This window comes from Elaeis guineensis, chromosome 4 (genome assembly GCF_000442705.2).
Source record: "Elaeis guineensis isolate ETL-2024a chromosome 4, EG11, whole genome shotgun sequence".
Lineage (NCBI taxonomy): Eukaryota > Viridiplantae > Streptophyta > Magnoliopsida > Arecales > Arecaceae > Elaeis > Elaeis guineensis.
The window spans coordinates 78,765,183-78,781,743 of record NC_025996.2 but is presented as its reverse complement, the minus strand read 5'-3'; the positions used below and the strand labels follow the sequence as shown (position 1 = coordinate 78,781,743).

Here is a 16,561-nt window from a genome sequence, read left to right as displayed (position 1 = left end):
TAATTACTAGAAATTTTTAGAGAAACAATTGGTTATGAACCTACCCTTAGATGTACATGGGTTGGCCAACCAAAGTTGGGCTTGTGTGCAGTCTAAGTGGATTCTAGTACCCGCTAAGGAATTAGGGTAATTCCTCGAGTTGGAGGTAGAGGCTACCAATTCGAATAAAATAGTGGGAGAAACCTTTTGATTAAAGTCCAAATCTTTAGGTTTAATGAATCAATTACTAATTAGGTTATGGTTCTCCTTTGTACAAATATGGCCACTTCCCTATCGCTCCGATCATTGTTGGACAATGATAAGTTGGTGGGACCCAACTTCGGTAGCTGGTACCGAAAGTTGAACATAGTCTGGAGCATGAACGGATCCTATATGTGATAATGGATCCTGCACCTGAGGAGCCAGCTGTCAATGCACGTGGAACAGTCAGAGACACTTACCAGAAGTGGCTCAGTGACCGGACCACAGTGCGTTGTATCATGCTGGCTGCTATGAGCGATGAGTTCAGTCGAAGATTCGAGATGGCTCAGCCAAAAGACATGCTTCAAGTGTTGGAGGATGCCTTTGGCACACCCGATGACGTAGAGAGGCACAAGACTAGTTGTGCCATCTTCAATGCCAAAATGCGGGATGGTGCCTCTGTCACTGATCATGTATTGTACATGATCGAGCTGATGGAACGATTGAGCAAGCTCGGCTTTCCCTTGCATGAGCAGCTTGGGAAAGATGCAATACTAAACTCGCTGCCCAAGTCTTATCTCTCATTCCTCACTCATTATAGAATGACAAAGCCTGAAGAGAACTACCACGGGTTACTGGGGTTGCTTCAGAACTTTGAGAAGGATCACCAACTTCACAAGGAGTCGGTGAATTTAGTGGGAGGTTCGTCTTCTGGTTCTCGACCTTTTGAGAAAGAGAAGAAGAACAAGAAGAAGAAAGTAAAGAAGGTGCAAGTTCAGGCTAGGACATCAGTGCAGAGCCAGACCAAAAAGATCAAGCCTGATAAGAGTCTATTCAACTGGCAAACACCCTAGATTAGATAGTGTGTCAAATATCTACTTATGGCATTGGAGGCTAGGTCATATAAATAAGAACAGAATAAACAGGTTGACTCAAGAGGGAATCCTCAAAGTCAGTGATTGTGAATCACTTCCAACCTGTGAGTTCTGTCTTCTTGGTAAAATGACCAAGTCACCTTTTACTGGAAAAGGTGAGAGAGCTACTGAGCTCTTGAGCCTAGTACATACTGATGTATGCAGGCCCATGAGCACCAGTGCTAGAGGTGGATATTTCTACTTCATAACTTTCACGGATGACCTATCCCGATATGGATATGTCTATCTGATGAAACATAAGTCGATTCATTTGAAATGTTCAAACGATTCTGAAGTGAAGTAAAAAAAAAATAAACTGGAAAGAGTATTAAAACTCTTCGATCTGATCGAGGAGGAGAATACCTTTCTAGTGAGTTTCTCACATATCTAGGAGAGAATGGGATTCTCTCCCAATGGACTCCTCCAGGAACACCACAGCATAATGGTGTGTTTGAAAGGAGGAATCGGACTTTGTTAGACATGGTTCGATCCATGATGGGTTTTTGCTAGCTTGCTGATATCCTTCTGGGGATATGCACTCGAATCGGCCTGTTATCTGTTAAATAGGATTCCAAGTAAGTCTGTAATTAAGACTCCATATGAGATATGGACAGGACGTAAGCCAGTACTTTCACACCTTAGGATCTGGGGGTGCCCGGCCTATGTCAAACGATTAGTCACAGACAAACTTGGACCTAGGTCTGACAAATGCTCATTCATAGGGTACCCCAAAGAGACAAAAAGATATTTTTTTCTACCATGCTGATGAACAAAAGGTGTTCGTCAGCCTTAAGGCAATCTTTTTAGAAAAAGAGTTCTTGGTGAAGGAACCGTTGCCTCTAAGGTTGAACTTGATGAAGTTCAACAGGTAGAAGGACCGACACCAATAGCTGAACCTGAGTCGGATATGATTAGATCACATTCGGAGCCCAATATACCTGCACCATTAAGGCGATCCGGTAGAGTACCGCGTCAGCCGGACAGATACTACGGTTTCTTGATCCGGGACGGTGATCCCATTGAACTTGATGAGAATAATGAGGATCCGATCACCTATATGGATGCTATGCAGAGACCTGATTCCGAGAAATGGCTTGAAGCCATGAAATCCAAAATGGAGTCCATGAAGGTCAACGATGTATGGACATTGGTTGACCCACCTGAAGGGGTTAAACCCATTGGGTGTAAATGGGTCTTCAAAAGGAAGAGGGGCGCAGACGGAAAGGTGGAGACCTATAAAGCCCGTCTGGTTGCCAAGGGGTATCGTCAACATTATGGTATTGACTATGACGAGACGTTTTCTCCTGTGGCAATGCTCAAATCTATTCGGATAATGCTTGCAATAGCTGCCCATCTAGATTATGAGATCTGGCAGATGGATGTAAAGACAGCTTTCCTGAATGGAGAGCTGACTGAAGAGGTGTATATGATACAACCTGAGGGGTTTACATCCACAGATGAGTCCAAGGTGTGCAAGCTTCAGAGATCCATTTATGAATTGAAGCAAGCTTCTCGGAGTTGGAACATGCATTTTGATAAGGTGATCAAAATGTATGGCTTCATTAAGAATGGAGAAGAGCCCTGCATCTATAAATGGGCAAATGGTCCAGTTGTGGTATTCCTTGTCTTGTACGTGGATGACATTCTCTTAATCGGGAATGACATCCCCGCACTACAGGGAATAAAAGTTTGGTTGTCATCACAGTTCTCCATGAAGGACTTGGGTGAAGCATCCTACATCCTAGGGATGAAGATCTATAGGGATAGATCTAAAAGGATGCTTGGGTTATCCCAGTCCATGTACATAGATACTGTGCTGAAGAGGTTCAGCATGGAGAATTCCAAGAAGGGCTATCTACCGATAGGCCAAGGAATTTCTCTCTCTAAGAAGGATTGTCCGACAACTCTTGAAGAGAGAGAGCGTATGAGTAGAGTCCCATATGCTTCAGCCGTGGGATCTATCATGTACGCCATGACATGTACAAGACCAGATGTGGCATACTCACTAGGAGTAGTGAGTAAATACCAATCTGATCCTGGAGAAAATCACTGGAAAGTGGTTAAAACCATCCTTAAGTATTTGAGAAATACTAAGGACCAATGGTTGATTTATGGCGAGTCAGATCTGAAACTTGTGGGGTTCACAGACTCTAGCTTCCAATCTGACCATGATGACAGCAGGAGTGTGTCGGGTTATATCTTTACTCTGAATGATGGAGCCATCTGCTGGAAGAGTTCCAAGCAGCATACTGTGGCAGACTCTGTTTGTGAAGCAGAGTATATCGCAGCATCAGATGCCGCGAAGGAAGCTGTGTGGCTGAGGAAATTCATCAACGAGCTCGGAGTAGCACCCTCCCTCGATGGTCCGGTCCTGCTCTACTGCGACAGCACTGGTACCATAGCTCAGGTGAAGGAACCCAAAGCACATCAGCGGACGAAGCACATCTTGCACCGCTTCCACCTGGTCCGAGAGATCGTGGATCGAGGTGACGTCGACCTTCAGAAGATCGACTGAAAGGAGAACCTAGCCGACCCCTTCACTAGAGCCCTGGCAATAAAGGAGTTCGACAACCACAAGTCGAAGATGGGTATTAGATACTGTGCCGAGTGGCTTTAGGACAAGTGGGAGTTGTTGGGAAATGTGTCCCAAAAAGCCAATCGTCAAGCTGTTGACGGTTGAGCAACCAAGTATTGTAATTGATTTGTTAATAAATAAAATATATTTGGCATTTTCATCGTAAGCTTTCATCTTCTAATGAACTCCGTTGTTATGATGAAGTCCTTAGGACTATTTAAGTTCGATAAAGAGAGGATTTATCGATTAGTCCTTAAAACTGTTCACGACCAAATGATAGGCTGTTAATAAGGACGACAGCTTCTATCGAGCATAGGTCGCTGTAGGCCATATGGGTTGGTTGTCCTCTTAACCAAGGAGTGTGGAGACACTGGTATGGCATACAGGTGAGATGTAAGGGTACATCGTCATTGAACGTGACCAACTCCAGAGCATTCTGCTGTCGAGAATGTCTCTGATGGGATATAGGTATAAGTGTCCCTTAGACTTGAGATCACCTCAGTGACTTGCAAGCAACTCACTGTGCTTTGGTACTGGACTAACTGAATTTCTAATTCAGGGACGGAAGGCTTCTGGGCACAGTCAAGTACTTGCGAAGTCAGAGTGTGATCGAGATGGGATTGACCACTCCAAGAGTTGGAGAAGAATGAGTCGCTGTATTTCAATTTAGCAAAACCCTGGCCAGGATAATCCATCAGATGGATTTGATATTTTGAAATACAATGTGGACAACCTGATCAGAGTTGACAGTTGAGCTCTGGGGTGTCCTATGATCATTTTGGTCAAGGGGATGAATTATATGAAAACTATATCCGCATGGGTTCTAAGGATGTTGTTCTACACATTCGACCTATCCGGACGTCGGGTACCATTGCTAGATGGTCACTTCGATTGGTATAGAAATTTGTTTCTATGCTACCGGCTTAAGTTCGGACCTATGAGGTCACACACATTAGAGTTCATGATCCGATCGGATGGTTGATCAACGATTAAGAATCATTATAGGGTTAAATAATCAATACGATTGACATTTAACCCAGTGCAAGTGTTGCAGGAGGATCGATTAGCAATTTGATTGCTAATTGGCTTAATTTGATTAAGCCAATGGGCTGAGATTAAGTCTAATTAAATATGATTTAATTAGATTTAGTTTGGGCTTGATTGGATCAAGTCCAATTGGTTTATTGGATAAGCCAAGTGCAAGGAAAGACTAGTCCTAGTTTAACTAGGACTTGGGTCAATCTAATTTCTAATTTGATTAGAAAATTAAATCAGATTTAAATCTAATTTAATCTGATTAAATTAGGTTCTTAATTAGGTTAAGATCTATTTTAATTGGGTTGATCTAATTTTGATTTGATTTGGTTTGGAAAACCAAATTAAAACAAGTTATGAGACAGAATCCTAGTAGGACTAGGATTCCACCTTGCACCACATAAACCTTCTCCACGCCCTCTCTCTTGTTCAACGCCAATCTCCACTTATTTTGTGCGACAAAAGCCCTCTCCCACGTTCACAAAAGGTCTCCTCTCTTCTTTCTTACATGGAAGGTGATTTGGATCAAATCTAAAAGGAATAAGTTTGGATTTCGAATTCTATGAGATAGAGTTTTAGAAATCCAAAACTCTTTCAATTTTGCACCGAATTTATCCAAATTTTTTTTGGAATTTTCGTGGCTTTTAGGGTTTACATTGTGCACCATTTTCTATTGATCCATCCATGAAAATATGAAGGAGGTGCTCAAGAGTTGGGCGTCCCTTTACTTGCCATGTTTGGATAAGCCTTGACTAGGTGTTTGACCTAGACAAGGACTCTATCATATCTCTCTATATAAGACGAGTTTCTTCGTGAAATTTTAAGAGGAGATAGCTTTTCGAGAGACCTTTCTACCATCCAAAAATAAGAGAGAAATACCTTTGGGTCGTGGAGATATAAAAGATGCAAGTTTGGGCGTTTAGAGAGAAAAACGTGAAGAAGAAGAGGGTCTTCTTCTAGGGTTTTTATTTTCATATCTTTCCTCCTTCCATCTTGAGTTTCCTGAGAGTGTCTCAGATCTGAAACTCCTCCTTCTACTTTCCATCTTTGGAAGAGTCCAAATCAAGAAGGAGGTACCTGATCAACTATCAAAGAAGGATCAGCGCAGTACTAGCATACTGTGCTGATTTCCTGAAGCAGGACTTCTGATCGAGATTCGTGGGCTCGTGTGGACGACTCCTAGAGGCCGGACGCGTGTGCGGCTTGCAACATCATCCTCAAGCCCAGATCAGCAAGGTTAGAACGTCTAACTTGCAAGGTAATAGATCTGATCTATTATTTAATACATACATTAGATGTAGTATAAAAACATGTTGATATGATCAACATGTAGTTCATGCTATATTTATATATTTTAATTTCTGATTTAATACCATGTAATAATCATGTAATAGGATCTTAGATCTAGGGATTTTTTGATCTTAGAAAATAAATTTTGATTTATTTTAGTCTTCCGCTGTATGATCTTGAAAAAGTTTCAAGATCTAACCCTCTTTTTCAAGATCTAACCCTGAAACCCTAGATCTGGTTCCTACAGTTGGGATTTCATGATTTCATGCATGCAAAAATTTTGAAACAAATACGCAGCGAAAATTTTAAAAAATTCAGATTAAATCTAATTTAATCTAAGCATGCATAAGATCAAATCTTAAAACCATAAACAGGATCTATATATGTGAGATAGGATTCAGATACAGAAATCAAATAGAGAAAAATAAATAGAGAAGATCCAATCTTCATACCTTGACACGAATCGATCTACACTGCGAACTGATGATCATAAATTCTTCCGAAGGTCCCTTGAAACCGTACGTGTCCGACCTCTATGGGTATTCACACGAGACTTCGATCTGATCAGAAGCTTCTTGATCTCACCGCGGTTCTAGCTTCCTTGCAGAGATCGCATCTTGACAGTTGAAAAATCTTCTTTTCTCTCAACACAATCTTAGAAAAGAAGAAGAGAATAAAAGGATGTAGATCTCTACGCTAGAGATCATGAAAAGAATCCTTTCTTCTCTTTTCTTCCTAAAGCCCATGCACCAAATCTCTACGCCAGAGATGTAAAAACATATGTCCAACTCTTGGACAAAAGGAGAGAACAAATTCCATGTCCAAACTTGAACAAAAGAGGGAGAGAGGGTCCTAACAACCATTCTTTGATTGTTGGTAAGAAAGAAAGGATAAGAGCAACCAACTTACCTCATGCTTTGGACCTTGATCCCGTGCCCTCTCCCTTGGAATTTTTTCCACGCACAAACCTCTCCTTTGGGCATCTTAAATCTGATCACAATCAACCTTATTGCCGTCCCATATGGTGCTAGGTTTAAATAGGAATTGGAGATAGAGTTTAGATAGGAGATAAAAGTCCAAACTCCCTTAGACTCTAGCATATGATGCCGCCCACCCTTTCTTATTTTTGCGCCCATGTTATCTCACGGAAGAAGGAATTTAACGTGACTTATTACACGCAAAAGAGAAGAAGGTGTGGCGTCCAAAATCTGGTAAGCGTGGGTTTTGTTTATGGCGCATGGAAAGGGAGAGTTTTAGTACTTTAGGACTCCTCTTTAAGTGGCTGATTTAAACCAATTAAAACTCTAACCAATTCTAATCATATTAGGAATTGATTAGACCCAAACAAATTGAAATTCAAATCTGATTAGGAGCCCAAATAATTAGATTAGATGTCACCTAATTAGAGGAGTCCTAGTCCTTTTGGACTCTCTCTTGGTGCTTAAGTCAAACTCAATTTAATCCTAATCTAATTAAGATTTAGTGCACCCATGAAGAGGAGAATTCCTAGTCCAAATAGGAACTCAAACACTCTTTATTACATCCTAATCTCATTAGGAATTAGATCAAACCCAAATCCTAGTCAAACAAGAAATTATTCTCCCATGCAATTAGGTTATCTCATCACCCAATTAGGCTGGATCAAATCAAACCTATGTCAAGTCAAATTGAATCTAATTCAATTAAACTTGATGCAAGCCCCATTGCTCAATCAAATTGAACCAATTAGCAATCTTATTGCTAATTAATTCTCCTATAACTCATTAACTCTTTAGCGAGTTACTTAATTGCAACTTTTGCATTAGATTAATCATCAATCAAATTGATAATTAAATCCTATCACGATTTATAATCATAATTTAACCATCTGATCAGTCAAAAGCCTCTTTATGTGTGACCCCATAGGTTCTATTCTGTCTGGTAATGAGATATATTGTAATCCCTATCACAATATCATCAAAACTCTTTTCAATGGATTGGAACCATTCCAACTCTGCCCATCAAGGATCATCGATCATCGAGATGATGCTCGTGGGTCTCACAATTCACCAGTGACACCTAGCAGTATGTAGTGGCAACCCAGCAGAATAAAAGGTGATGAACCTCTAGGTGCAGTTAATGTATGATACAGTCCTTCTATCGTGAGTTCCGACCAGATAGCAGGTCATGGATGAATCATCAAATCTTATCATCGATCATATGATAGATTCAATTAACTCGAATCCATGTATGATTCTTATGAAAACTCTTTCCATCAATCACACTGCTATGACCATAGACTTAAAGACTCAACTTCTTAAATCCCATAGGACTACTCCCTTCTGCTAGGATCGATAGATTCCATCTAGATGTACACCCTACTCCTACAGTGGACCAACTGTCGCCAACATCCACTACAAAGACTCATTGAGTTAATGTTTATGTATAGTTAAACTCCAACAGCCTCACTGCGAGCAGCTGTAGCACCGCAGATCAAAAAACCAGTCATACTACTGCAGCATCGAGAAAGTCACTAACGAGTGAGTAGATATCCATGTGACTTCTCGTGTTGGTCACGCTCAATGCTAGTTCTCTAACAATCACCTGCACTCGCTCCAGTATCACTACACCACAGTCTCGAGACTCATCTGTCCGAAAGAAACGATCCGTGCACTGGTCTATCTAGATCAATCACCATCCCCATGATGATCCTATGACCATGAGCAATTTAAGAATTAACCATCAATGACATGTCTCAAATTCTTAACTCTTTGAGAATATGTGTCATCATCTTGTTAATCCCTTGGATGATTCATGGACACAAAACATGAATGATAATATAAATGCCCATTAAATACAAAATCATGTCCTAGTAGTATGATATGCGTCAGCCAAGATTGACTTCTAGAGCATATATCCAACATAACTGGCTACTAAACATGGTATCAGAGCAATGACTCAAGTCATGAGGTTCCCTGTCATGTGCTCCTATTCTTTTCTTTCATAATCCTCATGTTTAATAGCATGAAAAGGACCCCTTTGTGTCGATCACAAATTAGAAGAAGCCCTAATTTTGACTTGCCTAGGTTGAAGGAACCAAGGAGAAGATTTCAGAAGGAATAACTATGCAGATCCAGATCAGATCGAAAATCAAGAAGAAATAGCCATGCAGATCTAGATGGAAAAGGGACATTTTTTTTTTCCCTAGATCTGACTCCTCAGATTTAAATCTTCCAATTGCTGTTCATAAAGGTACTAGAGAGTGTGCACAACATCCTATTCAGAGATACATGTCTGATTCCCATCTGTCACCTTGAATTCTGCTCTTCTTCTATGTCTCTTCCTGCTAGTTATTCCAAGGCAGTGGCTGATCCAAAGTGGAAGAAAGATATGAACAAGGAGATGGAAGCACCTATTAAAAATTGCACATGGGAGCTAGTTGTTCTACCCAATTGGAAGAGCTGTGTGGAAATGCATGTTTACTGTAAAACACAAAGCAGATGGGTTAGTCAAGAGATACAAAGCTCAATTGCTGGCAAGGAGTTTTCACAAACAGATTGGGTGGATTACAACTTTTGCACCAGTGCAAAAAGCTGAACTCTATGCAGCCAATTATTCTTGGGAGTTATATCAACCAGACATCAAAACTCCTTTCTGAATGGGGAACTCCAAGTGTCAGTCAACATACATCCACTGCCTACATATATGCCTAAGGGAAGGTATGAAAGTTGAAGAGGCTATCTATGACCCTAAACAATCTCAATAAGCCTGGTTTGAACAATTTTCTGAAGCCATGAACAGATGTGGATATTCTTGGAGCAATTCAGATCATACTCTTTTCATAAGAAAGAAGATCAGCTCACAATCTTAATATGTTGAGGTAGATAAGTAGGAATTGTTCTGAAGAAATCAAGAGATTGAAGGCACTCTTTGTGATGGTCCGGTCCATTGGACCAGCCAATCACCAAGTTCGCCCAAAAACCCACCAAAAAAAAAAAAAAGCAAGAAAAACAAAACAAAACAAAAAAATGCTGGAAGAATGACTCCCGATGGGAGTCTTCCTTCGGGAAGAGTCGGAGTCCTAGGACAACTAGGACCCTAAGGCTCTCTATAAATAGCCCTCCATCCCTCGTATAGCCCTCCAACGGTGATCATCGCATGCTGTCCTCTCTTTTTCCCGTTTAAGATCATGACTTCCCATTGTTACACAGTTATACCCATCGGAAATCAAAGCTGATAGCCTATCAGAGCCAAGGTAAGGCCCTGATCCCACTTCCTCTCTCTCTTCCCCTTCATCTTTTGGCCTTGGGCATTGCCGCCGGCCGCCAGCTTCACTAGAAATCCACCACAAATAAATCCTCTATTTTTCTTGCTTTTTCTTTGCTTTTTCCGGCCGCCGGCATTGTCGTCCCTTGAAGCCAAACCCTAGGTCGAGTACCCCAAGTCTCCCCATGACCCTCCATGGTGAGACCATGGCCGTCGGTGACCGGCCAACGGCCAAAATGAAGAAAAAAATCATGGATCCCCTATTTTCTGATCCAATTTTCCTTGATTCCCGACCGTCCAACACTGCCCCACCATCGGCTATATGATACCACCCATTACTGGACCTCCGATCGTGCTGCTGGACCACCACCATAGCCAAAAGTCCGATGAAAGCCCTTCCCTTGTTTTCCAAGAAAGAAGAAAGAAAAAAGAAGAGAGAGCAAGAGAGCTCTCTTGGGTCTCCCTCTTTCTCTCTCTAAGAGCACCTAGGGATCCCAATCCAAAGTTCTGTCTTCCTAAATTGTTGGACCCAATTAGGGTTTTCTCCTTTAGCAGGGACAAGGAATCTTATTCTCTCTTTTCATCCACTTTCTCTCTCTTAAAAGACCTATGGAACCCGTATCGAATCATGCCTTCCTCTTCTACGGATCTGTGTTGACTCCGATAAGATGACCCTAAATTGCTTTAGTGCACGGATGGTCTATCAGACTGATCACCTAATCAACAACCTTTTTTCATTATTATTTAATTTTATTGAATTTATCAAATGAAAATTGATTATGATTTAATATTCTAAATAGGATTACCTGATTCTTCCAACGAAATCAAAAAATTTATGATGAATAAGATAAGTGGATCTTACACTTCTTATTTATTTTCAAATTTTTCCATGCATGTAATCCACTATTGATGAAACCATGCTTTTCATAAAATGAAAGGAACAGTATATGTGTATTATGGAGACCATGCTTTATTATGAAAAGTGATTTCATAAATATTTTTAATGAAAATAGCATGCTTATGAAATATGAATCCGATTATGCTATTTAGTAGTCTTTCACTTGCGTATATGTATGTTTTCATAAAAAAAATATAAAGTTTTTAAAGGCTCTCGGACAGCTATGAATGAATCTCTATAATTGAAAAAATCGATATCCAAAACTAGCATCCATATGAACACAGATCTTGCCAACGGATATAAAGTTGATATACAAAAATAAGAACTCCGTTAATTAAGAACACTGACCCTATCACGGATATTAAATAATCGTAGCACAAATATCTGAGAGCAATACTTTAAACTATGACATGAACACATAATAAGAATGACTTACGAATCATGTTTACGAAATATTCATGATTTATGCATGCATGACTAGTTTATGACTTATTTTCTTACATGTTCTATCAAATGCTTTATTTTGTATTATTTGTTATTTTCTTGATGTTATATTATCATAAAAAACTTATGCCGCTCCGATAAGGAAGTGTAGGTTTTACTTACTAAGCTATGTAGCTCATTAGCTCCTTTTTCTTTTTCTTTTAAAGAAAAATAAGGTTTGGAGCAATGGAGGATCCAGAGGTCTGCATAGAAAGCTTGGGAATTTTATAGCTCAAACTCAGTTTATTGGATGATCATGGATTTATAACCATTCATTAATTTTGAGACATAGGTTTGCTATTTGATTTTGGATTTAGATGCTCTGAATTAGTCTTGGTTTGATTAATCATTTGAACTGAACCTCTTTTTATTACTTCTGATTTGTGATGCATCTTTTATTCTATTTAACGTAATGAATGTTGGCTTCGTATTACCATGGGCTGCACCTTTTGATAGCATGGCCGTGTAATGTCACAGATTTGAGGTGTGACAATCTTAGCTATGGAATTCGAAATTATGGATCTTAAAAAATTTTATGTATTCCCTCCGCATAGAGGGTGCTCAATCTAAGAAAGGGATATTTCTCTATCGAAGGAAGTATAACATGGACATACTGAAGGATACCGGATAATTGGGGTGTGGGCCATCAAGCATTCCTATCGATCCCAATCATCATCTAAGCAGGTTTGATAAAGATCCTTATCCTAATAAAAAAAGGCAGCGATGGCTAGTTGAAAAGTTGCAGTACTTGTCCTTTAAAGTTGTATTGTGATAATAAAGCTGCTATAAACATTGCCAATTATCCAGCTCCACATGACAGGACAAAGCATATAGCACTTGAACATCCCTGTGTTCGAGAAAAAAATTAGATTTAGGGAATTGTGCTTGCCTTATGTTCTAATAGTCATGTTGCATACATATTGACTAAAGGGCTCCGAAAGCCTAAGTTCATGTCTTTGTTGGGCAAGCTGAGCATGGCAAATATTTGCGTGCAGCTTGAGTGGGAGTATAGAGAGAATAAAATAGGTTCATCATAATGGTGTTATTGTAACTTTAAGATTTTGATATAAATAGAAGGAGCTGAAGGGCAATGAGCCCTAATCTTTCCAGTTGGTTCTAATATTGTAACTTTAACATTTTAATATAAATAGAAGGAGCTGAAGGGCAATGAGCCCTAATCTTTCCAGTTGGTTCTAATATCTTTTTTTTTCTTCTCATCTCTTCCTTTCCTCTTCTTTCTTCTTATTTTTCTTCTCTCACAAAGTTCCAATTATTGCAACATGTGTCATATTCCCATTTGACCTAACCAAGCACATCACCTAACCAACTGACCGACCTAAGTACCTAACCAGAAATCATCCTAGTCATGTGGGCCCCACCCCATAAAGCACCTTTTCAAGCTTCCAATAGGACTGGTTGGATAGGACAAAGAAAGGGCACATAAGACCTTAGAATAAACGAGGAGAAGAAGAAGAAGAAGAAGAAGAAGAAGAAGCTAAGGAGGATGATGACGACGAAGGGAAGCTTGGATGGGATTCATGTGTTTCATTTTCTTCTTTATGTAAGTAGCTTCCCCCATGCCTTTGACATTAAGTATTGGTTTGATTTTTTGAATGTTATAATCAATTGTAGTGTTACGCATGGTCTTAGAATTCTAAAATCTACATGACCTTTTTCAAAGCCTATGATTTTCCTGAGTAACTTTTCTTCTTTAGAATCTATAATGTCCTCTGTTTGAAGCTTAGGTCCTCTTTACAATGAGTTTCAGACTTAAATAGCATTTTTAAACTATACAACCCTAGTCAGTCTTCAAAGCTTTGGGTTTATTTATTGTATGACTTCTGAAGTTTGTAACAATTTGAAGTTTTTATGATCTTTTAAGGTTTTAAAACCACAAAAGTAAAGCTTTTTTTTTAAATCCACTGCCAACTTCACTGTTTATCGTATTTTTTATATAAAAAAAAAAAACAACGAAACAGGGCCTTGTTTCATACCCGCGATGGCCACGGGGCAGTTTTGGGTCGTCTAACGGCCACCCGACAGTCCTCCAACAGCTTCCCCGCTGCCTTCCACTCACTCTGCTTCTTCTCATTTCCTTTCACAGTGGATCGCAAAGCCCGAGAGGCCTTGATGGCTCTCCGAGGACCTCCACGACCCTCCATTGGCCACTACCGATGTCTCCACCGGCCTTCCTTTCCTTCCCTCCCTCTGCTGCCCTCCTCCCTCTCTTTCTCTCTTTTTCTCCCCGATTCATCCCCCATTTCCATGTCGGTTCGGGCCCAGCATGATTCGGCATGAAGGTGTACCAACTCCTACCGTCGGTCGGCCAGCACAAGATCCGATTTCGAGTCGGGGATCTTTGTTAAAAAAACTATCTAGAAAGTACCATTTGGATTCCTTGGCCCTGTATATATACCAAAAATTTCGCCGAGGCACAACCAACTTGGGACTAAAGACATTTGCATGGTCTCACAGAAGTGATGTCAATAGTCTCCATCTGTGTGTGTGTGTGTGTATTTATTTATTTATTTGTTTCCTCGTGGGGGTTCTACAAGGATGTTAAATTTGTATACTATTTTGATTGACTTTTTCGTACATAGTATTTTGATAGACTTTGGTTGAGCATGATTACATTTGAATCTTACTATTGTTTTATTTTTGTGGTCACACCTTAGGTTCAAATAATCTGAGATCTTGGGTCATGACATTTGCTTACATAAACTTTCTTTGTGCAAAGAATAACACCATAGAAAATTGAACAAGGCAATGGCTAATCAAAAATATTCGGACAAATATTGCAACCTTACCTGCGCACACTTGACTCCTCCGTCTCAAAAAGCATACGAAATCGCATCCCAACAGATATGCGAGTATGAAACACAGCTTTTACATATTTTGATAGTGGTATAACAAATTCCGACGGACTTGCCCTGCAAAAGTTCCAGTCAATCCCAAAAGAACAAAAAACAACAACTAAAAAAGGAAAAGAAAAGAAAAAAAAGGAAAAGAAAAAAGAAACATCTGCTTGCACTTAATATCTACAATATAGCTGCTACCTTGGGTTGTAAAAAATGGTAAAACGACTATTTGTGGCAGCAGCATGAGCTGCAGCTGCAAGGAGTCCAATATGCATGCTGTCACTTGATAAAACTGATGATGGCGTTACAGTTTGTGGTCGACTAGCACGCCTTATGCCCAACAAAAGTTGGTTTTTCTCATTCCTAACAAGGGCAACAGAAATTAATGAATGTTCATGCAAGGCAGAAAGAGATATTTCATCTCAAATGCCACGTTTAAATGAAAGAAGAGGATACGAAGAAACAGAGCATACCATATAAATAGAACAGAATCCCCAGCAACAAGCCTTTTGGCGCTGACAAATACACTCCAGCCTGTAGTAAGAAGATGTCTTTTTGGTTGGCCTGCAATAAGCAAGATGTTAAAAAGTATGATGAAATCCTACTGCCATTTCAATTTCATTTATGAAGAAAGATGCATAAGGTTAATCACTAATCATCAAAGTTACCATTTGGAACTTATATCCTTAAATTGAATATAGGATGTTTGATGCACAGAATAGACAGCAAAGTTTCACAATCCGCATCATACTCAATCAGGGGCTATGAGGCTATCAATGCATGTGTCGGTAAAGTAGTATTTGCACTAAAGAAAATTCCAGGTATCCAGTCCTAGGTTGGGGATTCCAGTTTGGTCTCGGGTCAACCACCAACCTAAATACATAGAATGGACAGACTTTTTCTCTATTCTCTCTGCAACACCAAAAGGATGCTGTATTTCCACCTTATTATTCTTGAACCCCCCCCCCCCCCCCCCCCCACCGAACCCAAACCCGGGGAGGAAAAAAAAGCAAGAAGAAAAAGAAGAAAAGCCACCTAAAACCAAATGAAGGAGAGAAGATTGCCACACCACCACTATCCCATTGGATCCAGCTGAGCGGCCTCCAAGGCCACAACATCAGGCCACCACTTCCAGTCCTGCAAGCTCCAGCATCACTACCTCTGGGGCCACAAGATGCAACAGCTTCACCTTAGGGGCCATGTTCAGTCCTTGACCGTGGTCCCACAAGATCTGGCATCATCATCTCCGAGGCCACAAGATTTGACATCATTGCCTTGGAGGCCACAAGATCTGGCTAACTGGTCTCCATGCCAGCGAGATCCAACATTGTTACCTATCTTGCAGGGAGACCAAGCCATGCCCCTCAATCTATACATACATCTTAAGTCCATCAAGTTACCCTTCACCAGGTCATGAAGGCAATATGTAGAATTTTTCATTTTCTCTATATTTTTCCAATTAGTTGCCTAGGTAAGAAGATAGCCTCCATTTTTGACCTTTTAAAAAATGAATTTGAATTGTTTCTCTGAATATTAAGAAGAAAGCCTCACAAAAATGACTAGTATGAATACCTTTAGACTCAAATAACTCAAGAATGGCTAGCAGATATGCATATGACTACCCCCCACCCAGCCCCCGTAATAATTTCCTCACGCGCTGGACACGTGAGGCAAGGAGGCAGACCCCCGTCTGCTTCTTGAAGGAGTCCAGGGTTCACTGGACTCCGACAAAGACCCTTAGACTCGGCCTAGAAAAGGGCCCCGAGCCCTTCCCTCAAGCATCGCCCCCACATCCTTGATTTTCTGCCGACAAAACCCATAGTTTCTTCCAGGGTTTTCTATACCGTGCCAAACCGGCCGGTACACCCCGTACTGTACCTGACCGATGGGGAACCGGCACGGTTTGGCCGATTCAATCGATATATCGAAGGAGAAGAGAAAGAGAGAGAAAGTGAGAAAGAGAGAGAGAAGAGAAAAGGAAGGGAGGCGGGAGCCGTCGGAGGCCAACGGTGGCCCGCTGCAGCCGTCGGAGGCCGACAAAAGCATTCGCAGCTGGACCGTTGCCCGATAGGGCTTCGAAATG

General features: G+C 40.6%; 1 protein-coding gene across 1 annotated transcript in view; it reads right to left on the bottom strand.

Annotated features, from left to right (window-relative positions):
- LOC105034684 (auxin response factor 12) overlaps positions 1-16,561 on the bottom strand; it is a 160,353-nt gene that overhangs the window by 112,881 nt on the left and 30,911 nt on the right. Inside the window, exons 7-9 of the mRNA XM_010909924.4 lie at positions 14,952-15,042; positions 14,677-14,841; positions 14,428-14,550 (exon numbers count right to left, since the gene is read on the bottom strand). Coding sequence (XP_010908226.1) covers positions 14,428-14,550; positions 14,677-14,841; positions 14,952-15,042 — 379 coding nt within the window. The remainder of the gene's footprint in view (positions 1-14,427; positions 14,551-14,676; positions 14,842-14,951; positions 15,043-16,561) is intronic.